The following is a 16,339-nucleotide window of genomic DNA, read 5'->3' as shown; positions in this document are numbered from 1 at the left end:
GCTCGGGTGACCCAGAATAGTAGCAAGTGTGGCAGCCCGTCTGGGGGGCTTAGAGGTTTGTGTGCAGGGTCTGCGACAGCACCTGAGGCCCAGCCTCTTTCCCCTGCCCTCATCCTCCCACCCGGACATCTGCCCCCGGAGAGGAAGGACCGCGCCCTGGGCCCCACCGTTTCTCCACGGTGCCCGGCACAGGACTGGGACCAGGGTGCCTCGGGAAAAGTGTGCTCCACTGAGCCCCCCTCCTTCCACTGACACAGCCATGCTGGCCTCGGCGCGCTGCGAGTCCTCAGGAGCCAGACAGCCCAGATGGACCACAGGTGGCCACATGATGACCCTGGGGCCACACAGGCAGGTCACTGCCCCACCCCAGCACCAAAACACGCTCGTGCCCTGGCTGGGGGCTTTGCCCACCTGACCGAGCTGTCCCCTGGGAGTCTGTGTGGCCAGCTGGCCCCTGCACCCCAAACACACATCATTCTTCTGCTCTCTGTTCTCACTGAGTCTCAGAATCAATGACTGACAGGATCTCAGAGCCAGAAAGGACCATTCCTGATCCCACAGGTGTCCAGTAGAGCCCCGGGCAGGTGTGACGAGGGCAGTGGGCATCTCGTAACTTTGGATGGGGGGGGACTGAGTTAGAATTGACTCCCAGATGCCCAAGGCCACACTTGGAGCACTTGCTCTGCAAGGCCTGGAGCTCCTGTGTCCTGCTCTCAGCTCCCCATGTCATGCCCAGGCCCAGGGAGGAAGGGTGGCAGCCTAGGATGAGGTCCGGGCTCTGGGTCCTGCCTGCTCTCACCTCATCCGCCCACCTCCCACCTCCCCCCCCCCCACCGCTACCGCCCCCCCTCAACCGCTACCGCCCCCAGGGAGGATGCCTCTTCCTAAGCCCCAGTCCTTCCAGTCCTTTTCAGCTTCAGCTGAAATGAGAACTGCTTTCTATTTGTTTTTGTGTTAAATCTTGCTGGCTTGATCCAAGCCCCCCTGCTGTCATTCACTGACGGGAAATTAGCAAACAGCATGATGCAGGTGCGTGCAGGCCTGGCCCGGCTTGCAGACCATCACTGCCACCACAGGAGGGAACGGCAGTGCAAACAGCCCCTCCTGGGACCAGATTGAGGACCCCCTGGGCCCCAACACCCTTGCCTAACACTGTTCAGCAAGGTGGAGCTTCTGCACCCCTGGGCACAGCCCTGGGCCACCCCTCCTGGAGGAAAAGCTGGAGAGCCATGGGCAGCAGGTGGCCAGTTCCTGCAGGGACATGAGAAGCTGGGGACAGGGCTGGGGGGCTGGTAGACATCTCAGTTGGGAACCTCTGCTTGTGGCCCAACAAGATGGATTTCAAAAATGCTCATCCTTAGGAAGTAATATTTGGGCTATTACTGCCCTAACCCTGGCTTCTCCATCAGCAGGGGGTTGGGGCTGGGCAAGGGCAGTCTTACGGGGTCTCAGCCCCATTGAGAAACTGATCAAAGTGACAGAGCCTCTCCCAGGAAGGATGCCTACATGTGCTGGTGCAGCCATACAATCGGGACGCGGTTTAGGGAATTCGCAGGACCCTAGGACCACGGCAGGGCCCTCGAGCCTGGGAATGCTGCTCCTGCCTGTGGGGGCAGCTGGCGCTTTATCCTGCCCTTGACGCTGTCACTGTGGCTGACATACCCCACACCCTGCTAGGTGCTCGGTGGCTGACAGCGTTCTCCCGGTGCTCGCCCTGGCCAGCACGGTCCAAGCCTCTCAGCCCCCTTTTCAGGTGAGGCAGGGGGATGAAGAAGCTGGGTGGGGCCCTGTTTCTGGTTTCCAAGCCCTTGTCTTCGTGTCACTGCCTCTTGAGTGGGTCCTCGAAACCTCACCCCCCTCCATCTGTGACCACCCGTATCACCCCCAGGGCTGGGCCAGCCCATCCCCCCAGACTGGCAGTGTGGCAGGAGATACCGGGCCACGGGGTCACAGCAGCTGTGCCTGGGGACAGAGCACTGGGCAGGATCAGGAACAACGTTCGGGGGAAGGGAGTGCCAGAGGCCGGCTGGTCAGCGGGTCATGGCTGTGGTCTCACTGAATCCAGGCTGGAGTCACACGCAGTGTCTCCATCCATGTCCTCCACAACCACTGGGGACAGTAGGTCTCCCACCCCCATGGGCTCCTTGCTGTCCAGAAGAGACCTCCTGCCCTCCCTGGGCCCCACACCACTGCAGCAGGGGCTGGGATGCCCCGGGAGGAACATGTGCTGTGTCAGGGCTGGTGGTGCCCAACGCCAGGTCCCCTGGTCAGCTGCGCTACAAAAGGCCAGCCTGCTAGGTCAGGGCATCAGAGGAGAGCGTGGTGACAGTTCTGCCCAGCGCCCCCTCTGTCCTGATTCAGTGTGGTCTCTGGCCTTGGTGATGCCGCATCCTGGTGCCCCAGGCTGTGCCGGGGGTGGGACTTGGCACCGGGACCTCGCCCAGGTGGCCCAGCTCTCCATGGCCCCCCAAAACCCCTCAGTCCCGAGAGGCACTTGCAGCCTGGCCCTGGGAAGCCTGAGCAGGACTGGGGAGTGGGGGGCTGGGTGGTTGTCTCTTGTGAGAAGAAAAGGAAATGGCAGGAGGGCACTGTGTTCCCTGCAGGCCTGCGTGATTCCCACAGCCTTCCCAGCCACCAAACCAGGCAGGGTGGCCCAGGCCACAGGGGAGGCCACGGGGCTGACCAGGGTCTAAGCTCCACTGCTGGGCATCCCCCTCCATCAGAGCGCCAGCCCCGGAGTCCCAGGCCCTGCGGGCACCAGGCAGTCACCTGGCAGATGTCAAAACTGCATCCTGTCCTTGAGCCGTGGATCTGTCGTCTGGCTTTGCAGACAAGGGAGCCATGACTGGACCAGCTTGCCCAGCTGAGGCCGCACAGGACTGGGGCTGCACGTGGCTGGCCCCCTCTCGCCTCCTGAGGTCCTGTCTTTGGGCAGATGAGGCTGAAACAGGAGCCGAGGGGGCGTCCCTGGAGCCAGCAGGCAGTAAACAAAGGGCCCAGGTGGGAAGCCGCCCAAGAACTACAGGTTGCCCCAGTCAGCTGTTCCAGACTGTTCTTTCCCCAGCGGCTGGTAGTTGGCTACAGAGCTGGTTTCCTGGAGCCTGAGACACAGGCCCAGAGGCTATGGCTTCTGGGGAACGTGGAGCTGGGCCATGCGGCTTGGAGGCTCTGGGCCTCCTCAGCCAGGATGCCGAGAGCCTTCCCAGGTCACCGAAGGCCTGAAAAGGTGTGTGGGGCTGTGGCCTGGGGCTGGCCTCAGCGGAAACCTCAGGACGTGAGGCCCAGGGCCTCTGGGTGACTGTGGTTTTATTCATGAAATTAGAGCAAATACATGAGCTGATGAGACACCAACTAGGGGTGATGAAGACAAGGTCAGGGTGAGCTGTGGCCCAGGTTCCCGGGCCAGCCTGAGTTTGGTCTCTGGATCTGAGGACGTGTGTCCAGTGGGGAGCCACGTGCAGGGAACAGGGCCACCTTCTGCTCCATCCGGGGGGCCCCCCTCAGATGACCATGCCCCTTGCCCTAGCTGACTGTATTCAGATCTACCAAAACACTAGACTGTCAGAGCCAGAGGGACCTGGGTGGGGGGGAGCAGTCCCCGAGTTTTGTCAGCACAGAAGCCTTTCTCAGTGTTGTTCAGGGCCAGTTGTCTGTGCTGGTTACCGAGGGTCCCCCAGTGGTCTCAGCCAGCTCCCTGGAGCCTGTTCTTGCTAAGTGGAGAAGTTGTTTTTCAGTTCTCAGATTATAGAAATCCCTTAAAACAATAATAATCTGCGTCTTAAAACCCCTCTGGGTTCTGACGTGTGCGTAAGGAGTGGGGCTAATGCGCTCAAGAAATTAATTAACCCGCTGGCCTGGGCGCTGAGCGGGATGTGGGCTGGGGAGGTCCCTCTGCCCTGAAGCTCCTGGTAAGTGCGGGATACAGACGTTCCGCGGGGTGCAGGGACATTGAGAAGAGCCGATCACCTGGCAGAGAGGATGTGCGCAGACGTGGGAGCTGCAGAGGCCCCGACGAGCCCTGACAGCAACGTCTACCCCAGGCAGTGCTGGGGGTGGGACTTGGCACCCGGGACCTCGCCTAGCTGGCCCAGCTCTCCATGGCCCCCCCAAACCCCTCGGTCCTGCCTCTGTGGGCCACCTCCACAGGCCCCACGACCCAGGCTGGATGCGCAAGGTCGAGCCCAGATTACCATCCCCACCCAATCCGTCCAGGCCCTGCTCCTGATGTCTGCTCCCTTCTCCCCTGCAAGGTGGTCTCTGGGGCAGGAGGCTCCCCGGGGTTCTCTGGACCCAGAGAACTGCTGCACTGGGGTGCCTCGGGGCTGACCACAGCCAGCATGGGGCCAGCAGATGTGGGCACTGGGGGAGCCACTCTGGCCTCCAGGGGTTGTTCAATGTGGTCCCCATGTGACCTCAGGGGAGGAAGGGCCACAGTCGCCTCTGTCCCTCACTGCTTCCTGAACAAGCCCCATGGGGCTTGTCCTCAGGCGGGGACCCCGGGAGGCCCAGCTGGAGCAGATTCGCACGTGAGTCCAACATGCTGACAGAGACATGGCAGAACCACCCGGCTCCAGGCTGCTCCCCTATGCAGAGGCTTGATTCTCGTGAATCTGCCCGGGGAGAGCGTGGAGCCATCTGGCAAACGATCATTCGCAAGCAGGACGAACGTGAACAGAAAAGACAGGTGTGGTCACAGGGCCAGAGCAGGGAGGCGCTGAGGGGTCACAGAGGAGGCTGACAGAGCTCTTTAAAAGGATGCAGACAGTGAACGCTGTAATTCACCGATGAATGAGCCTGACGGGCAGGCCCTTCCAGCCAGGGTTCAGGGGTCACCGGCTGCAGGAGGCTGGTGAATGTTTAACATCTGGCCGGGGTGGGGGCCGGCTGTAGAGGCTGCCAATTTCCATGGTGTCATTACTCTCACCTGGCTGATTTTAAGCTACCAACATGATGTCAAACAGCTCACAAACTTCTTAAAAACGGAAAAATTGGCACTTGTGAGCTGGTGCCGGCCAGCCACAGCCCTCCAGTGGATGGGTGTGCAGCGCAGGTGGGGGCCAGCGCTGCCCACACAGCGCCAATGGCGCCCGCCTGCTCCCTCCCAGGGCTGGTCCGCGACCTGGCAAGAGGCTGACCCCAACCCACCTATGGGGGAAGGACCGCAGCCTCAGATCCGAGGGACACATGGACACCCCCATGCAGATTCCACCAGGGCACGTGGCAAAGGCTGTCGTGTGGGAGAGGTGGAGCGTGGAGGGGGTGGGGGGGGCGCGTCCCACCTGCTCCACTGTGTCCAGTGACAGCCTGTGACTGGGGTGGGGGGGCGCTCCAGTGACGCGGCAGGAGGTGGCCACCATGGAGGGGCGGGCACACAAGGATCCCAGGGTGAGGAGCGGGGCTGGAGGGAGGCCACACTGAGCGGCAGGTGGCCTACCTGTCCTTCCGTCCTTCTGTCTGGCTGACCTCTGATGGAGGACCTATTCCGGGCACGAGCTGAGCACAAAGGGAGCAGGAAGCAGGAGCCCTCGGGAATGCCCAGTGTGACAGGGCAGGGAGAACGGAGGAAGTCGCCGTAGAGAGGGGCCTCGTGCTCGGCTGCCCTGGGAGCAGGGGAGGGCCGGCTGCGGCTGCTGCCTCTCCACCCGCCCCCCCCTCCCCCACGCGAGGCCCAGGGCCCACAGAGGGGAGGACCACATGGCCTCAGCCCCCTTAGGGCTGAGACAAGGGCCAGGCAGTGGAGCGAGGACCCCGGCTAGTGCCACGGCCGGAGGAGCCCGCACAGAGGTGGGCACTGTTCACAAGCGCCAGCAGCGGCTCCGGGCCACCAACGATCCGGCTGTAAGTGCACACCTGGCCCCCTCGAGCCGCCACACGTCTCCAACGCTTGGGAGGGGTAACAGGCCACAGAGAAAAAGGGCTGGGCTGAGCTTGGAGGGGGACGCCAGCGGGGGGAGCGCTCGGGGCCAGCTGAGCCCTGTGCCCGCTGCACCCGGTGTGAGAGGCACCGTGGTGGCCCTGCCGGGGGCCTGGCCCTCTAGCTGCCTTTGCCTCCTGGCTCTGGTCCAGGAGGCCTCTGCTGTCCCAGGGGCAGCGTGGTTTGCAGAGGTCAAAGGTACATTTGGCTCTGGCACATCACGAGACCAGAAGGAGCTGCTGGGGAAACCAGTGTCTGGTGGGGGAGGCTGGCGGCCTCTGGCGGGTCAACGGCACGCTTCTCTGGCTCTGTCCCAAGTCCCCACGGCACGGTTCCTGGAACTATGTCCTCCACCGGGTCGGGAGCAGGAGGCAGAGTGGGGACCTGCTCTGCTGGAGCTCCCTGTGGTCCTGCCACTGACAGGGTGGGGGCTGCTGGGCCAGTGCCAACCCTGATGGCCACTCAAGTCCCCCGAACCCTGCTCACTGCCCCCACCCTGGAACCCATGATGAGTGATCTCTGGGCCTCAGTGTCCTCATCTGCAAAGCTGGCTGGTTAAGGGCACTAAAGCGTACGTCAGGTCCCTTCCTAATCTAAGCCGGGTATCATCCACGTCTCGCATCTCCCACTTGTAACCACGTTCTTTGCACAAATGCCACCCCCTCCGTCACCAGCAGGTGACGGTCAGTTTTGCCGCAGACCCAGGCAGCACCATTTTGTGACACAGTGCCGTTCATTGTGTCACTGAAACATGCTCCCTTTTTGGGCGGAATGACAAAGCACACTATTTGTAGGACAGCCTGGAGCAGCCCCCCTCCTCGGGCACACTGCACACACACGTCAAGGCCTGCGGCTGCACACCCAGCAGGTGCACAGCAGGTATACAGCAGGCACACGGCAGGTATACAGCAGGCGCACGGCAGGCCTGCTGACAGCTTCACCAGGAAAGGCAGCGAGCGAGCCGCTGAGGGTGTTCCCGTGAGAACACTGACACCTCATAGCCGCCTCGTCCTCCCCTTCTGAAGGACCCCCCACCATGCAGAGGCCATGGGTCCATCAGCAGGTGCACTGGGCTGAGGCTGGTTGGCAGGTTGACAGCAGGGTGCTGGGGTCCCGCCTGCCAGGTACTAAAGTGGGGGGGGGGGCTCAGGGGCTGCCGTGTGGGGTGGGCGCCCAGGCGGGCCATGGCTGAGTTCCTCATCTTTCTTTACCCTGGGAAGAGTCCACGAGCCAGGCGGAGAAGGAAGTGGCTCCCCAAAGGGTGGGTGGGGCAGGGTGGCCTGCCTTGGCCCCAGGCAGCAGGTGTGGCTCGGGGAGGGCCCATGGCTGCGTGAGCTCGGACTGTGACCTGTCCTCCCACCTGTGATGGGGACCCCGGGCATGGCTGCCGTCCCACAGGACCTGCCAGGTGATGCGTGACTGGGCTGTGCTCTGGCCTCCTGTGCTGCCTGGACAGCCCCGCATGGGGACAGTGAAGGCCCCCTGGTGTCTGCAGGACTGCACGGGGGGACGGGCCCCAGGCAGGCCAAGTACCCATTAAATCCTCCTGGGATGAGGGCCCGGAATTGTCACCAAGGCTGAGCACAGCTTCTGGGATCTGCTGGTTGCCATGGTCCACAGACGCCTGGAATCTGCCCCCTGCCCAGGGGCTGCCCTGCACGTGCCGCAGACCTCCATGCCCTCTGCGCCCAGCAGTCCTGACGTCACCCTTGGCAACGTGCTGACGCAGAGGCCAGCGGGCAAGTGGGGGTGGGGCAGGGACTCCTCTGCCAGGTGCAGGGAGTGGGAGGGGGGGTGGGAGGAAGTCGCAGGCGCTGAGCGGGGAGGAGCTCCGAGGAGCCGTGTCCGGAGCCTGGCACCAGGCCCCGGGAGCCTCTGGTTTCTCCTGGCCACCTGGCCTCTGCCAGGGCCCTTGGAAAGGAGAAAAGGGGTGGCAGCCAAGTCCCAGCCCCTCTGCAGCGCTCGCCTCCCCCAAGCACGGAGAGGCGGGCTGGGCTCTCCCCAGGTGGCAGCCAGACCACCTTGCGGGCCAGCGGCGGTAGGACTCACGGCTGGTATTGTCTCTGCTCAGCAGAGTTTGTTCTTCATCGAGACACTGCTGGTAGAGCATGAAAGGTCAGAACCACTTGGAATCCAGTGAATTTCCAGCCTTGCTTGAGCTTCTCATCAAGAATCTCCTTTTCTGGTGAACAACCACCTCCTCAGGCCTGCCGAGTCCAGGCGGTGGGCAGGCAGGGGGCGCGGGCCTGGCCGCTGGCCTCTCCCCTCAGGAAATGCTGTGATGGCCCCAGAGCCTGGCTGCCTTCAGGAGGACGTGCGGGCCTCACAGAGAAACCCCCCCGGGGCCGCCTGTCCACCCCGTCGTCCACATGACCCAGCCAGGCGGCTACTTGCTCGCATACGACGGGGCCACCGTAATGAGCGACGGTGATGGAGGGGTGCGCGGGCAGTGGGCGGGGGGTGACGCCTGACATGAGACCTGGAGGACAGGGCAAGCGGGCAAGAGACGAGGGGCAGGGGACAGGGTGGCCACGTGCTAAAGGCTGGAGAGCTCGGAGCACGTGGGAGTGAGCCGAGCCCGCGAGGCCAGAGCAGAGAGGAGAGGGGCTGTGGGCCGCGGGGACAGTGGGCGGAGCTGGGAGGGCCTCAGGCAGAAGCCCTGGCCTGGGGCCCGTCTTTGAGGACACTTGGGCCACTTGGGCCGCCAACCCATCGACAGGCTCAGAGCAGGAAGGGCAGCCAGATGCCTCCATGAAACACGGGACCCACGCGGGGACCAGGCTCCCTGCCCCCATGACCCGGCACACCTGTGGGCGCAGACACGGTGGGCAGGACATGCCAGCGGACAGTCTGGGAGCCCGCCCAGCACCGAGGGAATTCACCACGCCCGTCCTGGAGATGACAAATGTGGCCCCCGGAGGCCTCCGAGCACAGGCCACCACCAGCCTCAGGACACAGCCAAAAACAGGCAGGCACCCGGAGAGCGAGACGGCTGGAGCCCAGGTGGCCGCAGACCTGCCCAGGCACCCCGCTTCGCTTCAGGGCCTGGTCAGCCCCAAGCCCTCTGCCCACAGTGAAGCAACACCGAGGAGCCTGACCTCGCTCCTCCGCTGCCCAGACCACACGTGGCCCTCAAGTGGGGGCGGGCGGAAGAGGGACGAGACTCTGGGGGACAGTGTTGGGAGCAAGATGGGCTGGCCCACAGGGAGTTGCAGACTGTCCAGGCCCCTGCCACTGGGACACGGCTCCGCCTCCTGTCTCCATGGCCTCCTACAGCTGCTCCCCCTTCTCCACCAGGCTGGGCCTCCGTGCAAACCTGAAGAGTGCTGCATACCCTTCTCTATTCGGAAAGCCAGTCAGGTGCCCAGCACAGTGGCCACTACCTGCAGCCGCCTGCAGAGTTCCTGGGGCTGCAGCCCAAAATTAGGACTCCCTGCTGAACCCAATGAATAAAGCTGGCATCTGCCTAAAAAGACCGGGTGTCCCTTCCTCGCATCGCCCCATCCCCTTGTCCCCTCATTTCCCAGCATGAAGGATCCCCCTCATGAACATCATTACCCCTTCCCCTGGGTCCCTGCCAGCTTGCCACCTCCCCGAGCCCCTGGCACCCAGCCCAACACCACTTACAGCTCCTTTGCAGACTCCCTGTTTGCCCCCATGTCCCCCACCCTCAGGATCAAAGACCTCTTAAGGGCAGATGCCAGGTCTTTGCTCGGTGATCCCGCCTGGCACAGACCCTCTGCTGTGGGGCGGCCCCAGCCACACCCATCCCTATCTGGCTGAGCGGCCTCCACCACCACCGCTCCTGGGTGCCCTGGGAGACTGCAGCGCCCGTGCCTGGGCCTCCTGCCTCGGTTGGGCCTGCAGTGCACTGCCCACCCTCTTCTTGCCAGAGGCCTAGCTCCCACCTGCCAGCAGCTCCCCGCAAGCCTCCACTGGCTCAGCACCGGGTCCAGGTTGCCCCTCGGCACCTCTTGCACTGCACCCACCTCTGGGGTCTCCCTGCCACATGACTCTGAGCTCCCAGCCCACAAGGTGTTTCTCAGCCTGGGAAGAGGGCCTGAAGGAATTACCACCCCTACCTGACCCCTGGGGATTAAACCTCAGAAAAGGTTCTTAACCCTGTGGCTGACAGACTCTCAGGACCCGGACGGGGTTGCGGCGCTGAGGTTCCTGGGACGGAGCACGGTGCCCAGCTGGTGGGAGCTGCTGCATTTACTGAACTGCCACACGGACCAACAACTGGATGCCCGGCCTGCGCCGTGTCCTGTAGGGCAGCCAGCCTGTCTCCTGCCTCCAGGGTCACTCCCCGTGCACCTGGCCACACTCGACCTCACCTGCAGCAAAGCCCCTCGCGGTGCCAGTTTCCCCTCCTCCCCACCCCCAGGCGGCCAACATGCTCTGGGAGCCGAGGAGCAGGCCCTGCTCAGCAGAGAGCTGGCCCTCTGCACCCCGAGAGCATCAGGCATGGGGTGTGCGGTCTGCTCGCAGCACCTAGGTGAGGCCACCTGGGCTCGTGAGCACCATGAGGGCAGTGCTGTCTGCAGCCAGTGAGGGTGGCATAGCACAGAGGGTATCCCTGCCCGGTGGAACCCAAGGTGGGGTTAGAGTGGAGTTGGGGGCCCCCCAGCTGGGGTGGCCACCGAGAGCTGCCCTCCAGGCAGACGTCCTGACGGCAGGCGCTACCCCGAGGTCCTCGCTGGAGCTGCCCTGGCTCCCCTTGGACAGCAGCCACTCCCCTCCCTCCCTGGACACAGCCAGGATCCCACCGGCTCCCGCGCAGCAGCAACGAGCAGAAGAAGAGCCCAGTCACTCACTCACCGTCTGGTTGTCCTCGTAGAGCTTCAGGTCGTAGCCACTAAGCTCCACGCAAAAGATGATGGCGGTGACGCCCTCGAAGCAGTGGATCCACTTTTTGCGCTCTGACCTCTGCCCGCCCACGTCCACCATCTTGAAGGTGAGCTCCTTGAAGGTGAACTTGTTCTCCACGATGCCCGTGGTCATGTCCCGGGAGCGCAGGATGTCCTCCACGGTGGGCACGTAGTCGGGCGCGGCGATGCGCTCCAGGTCATTCAGGTAGTAGGCCGCGTTGTCCTCCAGGTGGTACTCGCTGGAGCGGCCGAAGCAGGCCTGTGCCCCGGGGTCGGCCCACAGCCGCCGCATGACACCCAGCAGCTCAGGTGTGATCTCGCCCTTGCTCTCGGCGGGGCCCGTCAGTGCGAACAGCTGTACGGCGTCGTAGGCGCGGTCAGGGTTGTGGAAGTCGATCTTGAGCGCGGCCAGGGCACGGATGATGCGGGTCAGTGAGTCAATGGCGTTGTAGATAATGAGCGGCTTGTACTCCTTGCAGGCCTCCAGGTTGAAGCCGCCGCTGTGGATGATCTTCATCTGCTTCACAATGGTGCTCTTGCCCGAGTTGCTGGTGCCCAGCAAGAGCAGCTTGATCTCGCGGCGCTGCCGCTGGCTCTCCGAACGCAGGTGGCGGTCAATTCGCCGGGACCGCCGTGCTGCCTCTTTCTCCTCTGAGCTTTGCCGACATCCCATGGTCCGGCAGCGGCGGGCCCAGATGTGGAGCACAGGATGGGGCGCCTCTCCTGGTGGCCACCGAGCGGGGGAGCTGAGACTTGAGGCAGGTGCGCCCAGTGGATGGGAGCCGGTGCCCTGGAGCGCTCAGCGTGGGTGGGGGGGCAAGGCCATGCCCCGTTGCAGCCCTTGCCCCGGTGCCTCCTCTCCAGCTGGCATGGCTCTTGCGCTGCGGGAGGCGGCTGAGCCCTCCCTCAGGGACACTCCACCTCCCAGGGCCACCGCGGGGCCAGATGCGCCGCAGTCATTCCCTGTCCTCCTGACGGTGGGAAGCCGTCTGGTCGCTGGTTGCTGGGGTGATGCTGCCGAGTGTGGCTAGAGGGCCGGCTGCCAGTAAGGATGTCGCGGGTTCTCCCTGCGGTCCCCCTGCCTCGGGCATCCGCCTTCACCTGCCAACAAGAGAACAGCATGAGTCTCCTCCCACCGCAGGCTGGGTGGGCAGGGAAGCCCTGGACGGCGGGAAGCGGCCTGGGGAATGATGAATCAGAGCCCCCCCTGCCCCCCCAGTGGAGCTCAAACCCCAGCAAAACATGCCTGGCCGCCACCCTGCACCCCTCCCGCCAGTCAGCTGGCTTGAAGCCAGCGCTCAAGGAAAGGGTGCCCACAGCTAGGCCAGGACCAGGCCTGAGGGTCTTCAGAGGGGAGAGAGCCCAGCGCCCCGCCACTCTGCCCTGCCCACCCGGACCCGGCGACCTCACCCTCGCCAAGCCTCAGACCTCCATCTGGTGGTGGTTAGGACACCATGTGGTGGTTCTGCACCCTCTCCTGCAGCTGCTGGCGCTACACCCACATGTTTACCATGGGGTCCCAGACCAGGGTAACTGGGTGCTACCGACTCTTACCACCTCCCGGGAGTGGGGTCATTCCTGCTCTCTCCAGGGCAGGGGCTCTCAAATGGGCAGGGCGGTGGCCAGGTGTGGGCGGCAGGACAAGCTAGAGCAACGCAAGGGCATCGGGAAACAGCAAGTCCAGGGCAAGGCAGGGGCGGCCCAGAGGCTCCCTGGTCCCAGGCCAAGCCTTTCAGGTCCCCTGCCCCCACTGGTCAATAAGGAGCAGCTTGCTCACACCTGGTGCAGGGCCTCAGCACCCGCTCTCTGCCAGCCCCCTGTTGACCCAGGAAGTCTGCATGCTCCTCCCAGGGCTCCCCCGACCACCTGCAGCAGCTGGGCCGGGCCCATCCCACCAGGGCATCCCCAAAGCTCAGGCTCTGCCCACGCCTGGGAGCCCAGGACGGCACCCCCCTCACCCCATCCACACAGCCTCTGTCCCTGCTTGGCTGCCTGCCCCCTGCAGCAGCCCCATCTTGCCACGGCCAGCATCCACCCCCTAATGCCCCCGTTCCCCCCCACAGCAGGCCCTGGGTGGGAAGGACCCCGAGTCTTGTCCATGTCCCCCTACCTGCCCGTCACTCTCCCAGATGCCTCCATGCCTGTCAGTCCCCGCCATCCTGCCCTGGAGCTGACCCCAAGCCTGTTCTCTCCCTGGGCTCCCCCTGCCGCTCGGGGGGACACTGATGCACCCCACTGCTCTCAGGGTGGTGAGTGTCAGCCCAGCTGTGTGGCCGGGCCCATGACCCCCGTCTCAGAGCCTATCCGTCACTGATCACAGCACACCCAGAGCTGGTCCCCAAGAGGTAAAGTGGCCGGCAGAGACCCTGGTACCCAGCCAGTGCTCCCCCCACCCCCATCCCCATCACCTGTGAGCGCCCCCCCATTCTGCCACCTGGGCCTCTACCCCGTCCCGCCCCACCCTCCACGGCAGCACTTGGGCCCGGCACACAGCAGGTGCCCAGTCGGCAAGGGGGGAGGGGTTTAGCGTTGGGGCGCTGAGTGTCTCCTGCTTCGCCGCAGCCCCACAGCCCACGGTGGGGGATGTACCAGGAGACGTCTCTGCTGAGAGCAGCGACTAAACGGCTGGTCATTCAGCACGGCCCCAGCAAGGATGGCGATCATGCTTAGAACAGAGGCCCCGAGATGACCCCCCTCTGGGCACGGGGTGGGTGCTCTCGAGCGACTGTCGTAGGACGATGCATACAGGACGCAGGCAGCACATGCACCCACAGGCATGTGCCCCCCAACACACACGTGCGTGCATGTACTGTGTGAGTAGAGGTCTGCGAAGTTATTTTCCAAGCAGCAATGAGCTCTATGTTGTGAAATTACAAGGGATTTGTGCATTTTACCATGTTGCCTATACTTCTCTCGTGAACTGTGTCATAAGAAAGGTTTATAGACAAGAGTCCTGCCAGGGACTTGCCCTGGACCATACGTATGTACGACAGGGACTCAGTGGTTGCTCCCTGTTCCCTGCTGATGACCCGGCCCTGCCCTCGGCCAGCAGCCCCGGACATGTGGCTCCAGCCCAGCGTCTGCCCAGGGCCCCCGGTGCCCAGCCTCCTGAAGGCGATGCTGGCTACACTGGGGGAACCCCATGGTTGTCATTTCCGTTTTTCTCAATTTTGTGTCTTAAAGTCTCAGGTACAGGCAGGCCCCAAGTGACCAATTCTCCCTCAGCTGATCAGCGACAGGGACAAAGATCACCCAAGAGAGCAGGTCCCTCCCGTTGTCTGGGGCCCCCAGAGACAAGCAGGCCCCCAGGCGCTGGGCCTCCCTGTGGTGACCCCTCTCTCGGGACATGGTTTAACCCAGGCAGGCGACACGGCACGGGGTCCAGCGGGCCAGTCCCCTGCCTCCGTGCAAGGCTGCACCTGAACAGACCACCATCGGCCGCGTCCTCGCAAGCGCCGCACATGACCCCCCGCACCCAACCCCATGCAGCCTGGGGAGCCCGCCCTCCACCTGGCTCTGGCATGGGACCCCTGCCTGCTCCTCACGGGCCAGCTCAGGCCCTCGTGGCCCACCAGCGGGCACCCCACCTCTCCCCACCACGCCCGCCCCTTCTCTGGTCCCTCCCACCAGACTGAGGCCCTTACCAAACACCACATACAAAAATTAACTTAAAATGGATAAAAGACCTAAAACTGTAAGACTCTTAGGAAAAAGCATAGGGCAAAAGCTGCCTGACACTGGGTTTAGCATTGATTTCTTGGATAAGATGCCAAAGGTACAGGCAACAAAAGAAAAAACAAACTGGATTTCATGAAAATTTTAAACTTTTGTGCACCAAAAGACGGTATCAGCAGGTAAAGAGGCAATCCACGGAATGTTAGAAAACACCTGCAAATTGTATACCTAATAAGGAATTAATATCTAGAATATAAGGACAACTCGTAAAATTCAACAAAAAACCCAACCTGATTCAAAACTGGGCAATGGACTTGAATGGACATTTATCCAGTGAAGATATATGAATGGCCAATAAGAACATGAAAAGATGTTCATCACTAATTACTAGAGAAATGCAAACCAAAACCACACTAAGATACCATCTCATACCTATAAGGATAGCTACTATTGAAAAAATCTCAGAAAACAGTGAATACTGACGAGACATGAAGAAATTGGAACCCTTGCACACTGTTGGTGGGAAGGTAAAATGGCGCAGCTACCATAGAAAACAGTATGGAGGTTTCTCACAAAAATAAAAACAGATCTACCACATGATCCAGTAATTCCACCTCTGGGTACATACCCAAAAGAATTGAAAGCAGAGTCTCAAAGCAATTTTTGTACACCGATGTTCATAACAGCATTATCCACAATAGCTAAGAAGCAGAAGCAACTTAAGTGTCCACTGACAGACAAATGGACAAACAAAATGTGATAAAAACATACAAAGGAATGTTATTCAGCCTTAAAAAGGAAGGAAATTCTGACACCTGCCACAACATGGATGAGCCTTGAGGACATTATGCTCAGTGAAACAGGCCCGGCACAAAAGGACAAATACTGTAGGATTCTAATTACATAAGGTCCTTAGAGCAGTCAAGTTCATAGGGACAGAAAGTAGATGGTGCCAGGGGCTGGAGAGGGGGCTGGGGAGCTGTTGCTTAATAGGGTCAGAGTCTCAGTTTGGGAAGATGAAAAGGTTCTGGAGATGATGGTGGTCATGGTTGCACAACGACGTGAATGTACTTAATGCCACTAAACTGTACCATTTAAAAATGGTTAAAATGGTAAATTTTGTTATTTGTATTTTAACACACCCATGAGAAAAGTGGGGCTGGCCACGTGGTCCTTGACCAGTGCAGCCACAGGGCAACGGAGGAGTAAATGGGAATCGTGGCTGGGGGCGACTGTGCGTGTCGGGCCAAGTCTGGGAGCCAACTGCCACCTATGGGGTGGCGGAGCCTGGGGCTGTGCGCGGACACAGGCAGGGAGGTCTGTGAGCAGAGGGACCTCAGGACAGCCCCAACCCCTCGGAGGCTCCTGCCAGTTCCATCTCTTTGGGTCTGGCTGGGCTTTCCTGGACCCCCGAGGACATCCCCAGTCAGCCCAGAGACACAGGGCCAAGGGCAGGAAGACCACATCATTCCCTGGCCAGTAACTGTTCATGGGTCCCCAGGTCCGACACCCAGGACGCCCCACCACAGCGCTGCTGGGTCTGGCTGGAAATCACTGAGGAGTGGGGGAGGGAGAGGTACGGCGGGGGGGGGCAGGGGTGCCATGGTGTGACCGAGGAACCAAAGGAAGGCGGGGTGGCCGGACCGAGACAGACGAGAGAGGCACAGGGAGAGAAGTGGGGGCGGGCCGGCCGGGAGGAGCCCATGGCGCAGGTGCACATCCGTGTTGTGGTCGCATGCCTGCAGATCCGTGCCTGCGTCCGTGTGCAGGACGGCACACATGTGCACACACTGGTCTAGGTAGTGCCTGCGTGCAAGTCCATGTACGTGTAGGGAGGTGCACATGCACGTCTGTGCCACTGCACGTGGCATGTGGGGAG

General features: G+C 62.2%; 2 protein-coding genes across 3 annotated transcripts in view; one reads left to right on the top strand and one right to left on the bottom strand.

Annotated features, from left to right (window-relative positions):
- The window catches only part of RSPH14 (radial spoke head 14 homolog), a 61,814-nt gene that overhangs the window by 22,550 nt on the left and 22,925 nt on the right, over positions 1-16,339 (top strand). The window lies entirely within an intron of this gene.
- Positions 1-16,339, bottom strand: part of GNAZ (G protein subunit alpha z) — a 42,160-nt gene that overhangs the window by 11,632 nt on the left and 14,189 nt on the right. The window contains exon 2 of the mRNA XM_059894465.1: positions 10,736-11,886. Coding sequence (XP_059750448.1) covers positions 10,736-11,458 — 723 coding nt within the window. The 5' untranslated portion in view covers positions 11,459-11,886. The remainder of the gene's footprint in view (positions 1-10,735; positions 11,887-16,339) is intronic.

The sequence above is a fragment of the Balaenoptera ricei genome, chromosome 14 (assembly GCF_028023285.1).
Source record: "Balaenoptera ricei isolate mBalRic1 chromosome 14, mBalRic1.hap2, whole genome shotgun sequence".
NCBI lineage: Eukaryota > Metazoa > Chordata > Mammalia > Artiodactyla > Balaenopteridae > Balaenoptera > Balaenoptera ricei.
This window is presented reverse-complemented; position numbering and strand designations above follow the sequence as displayed.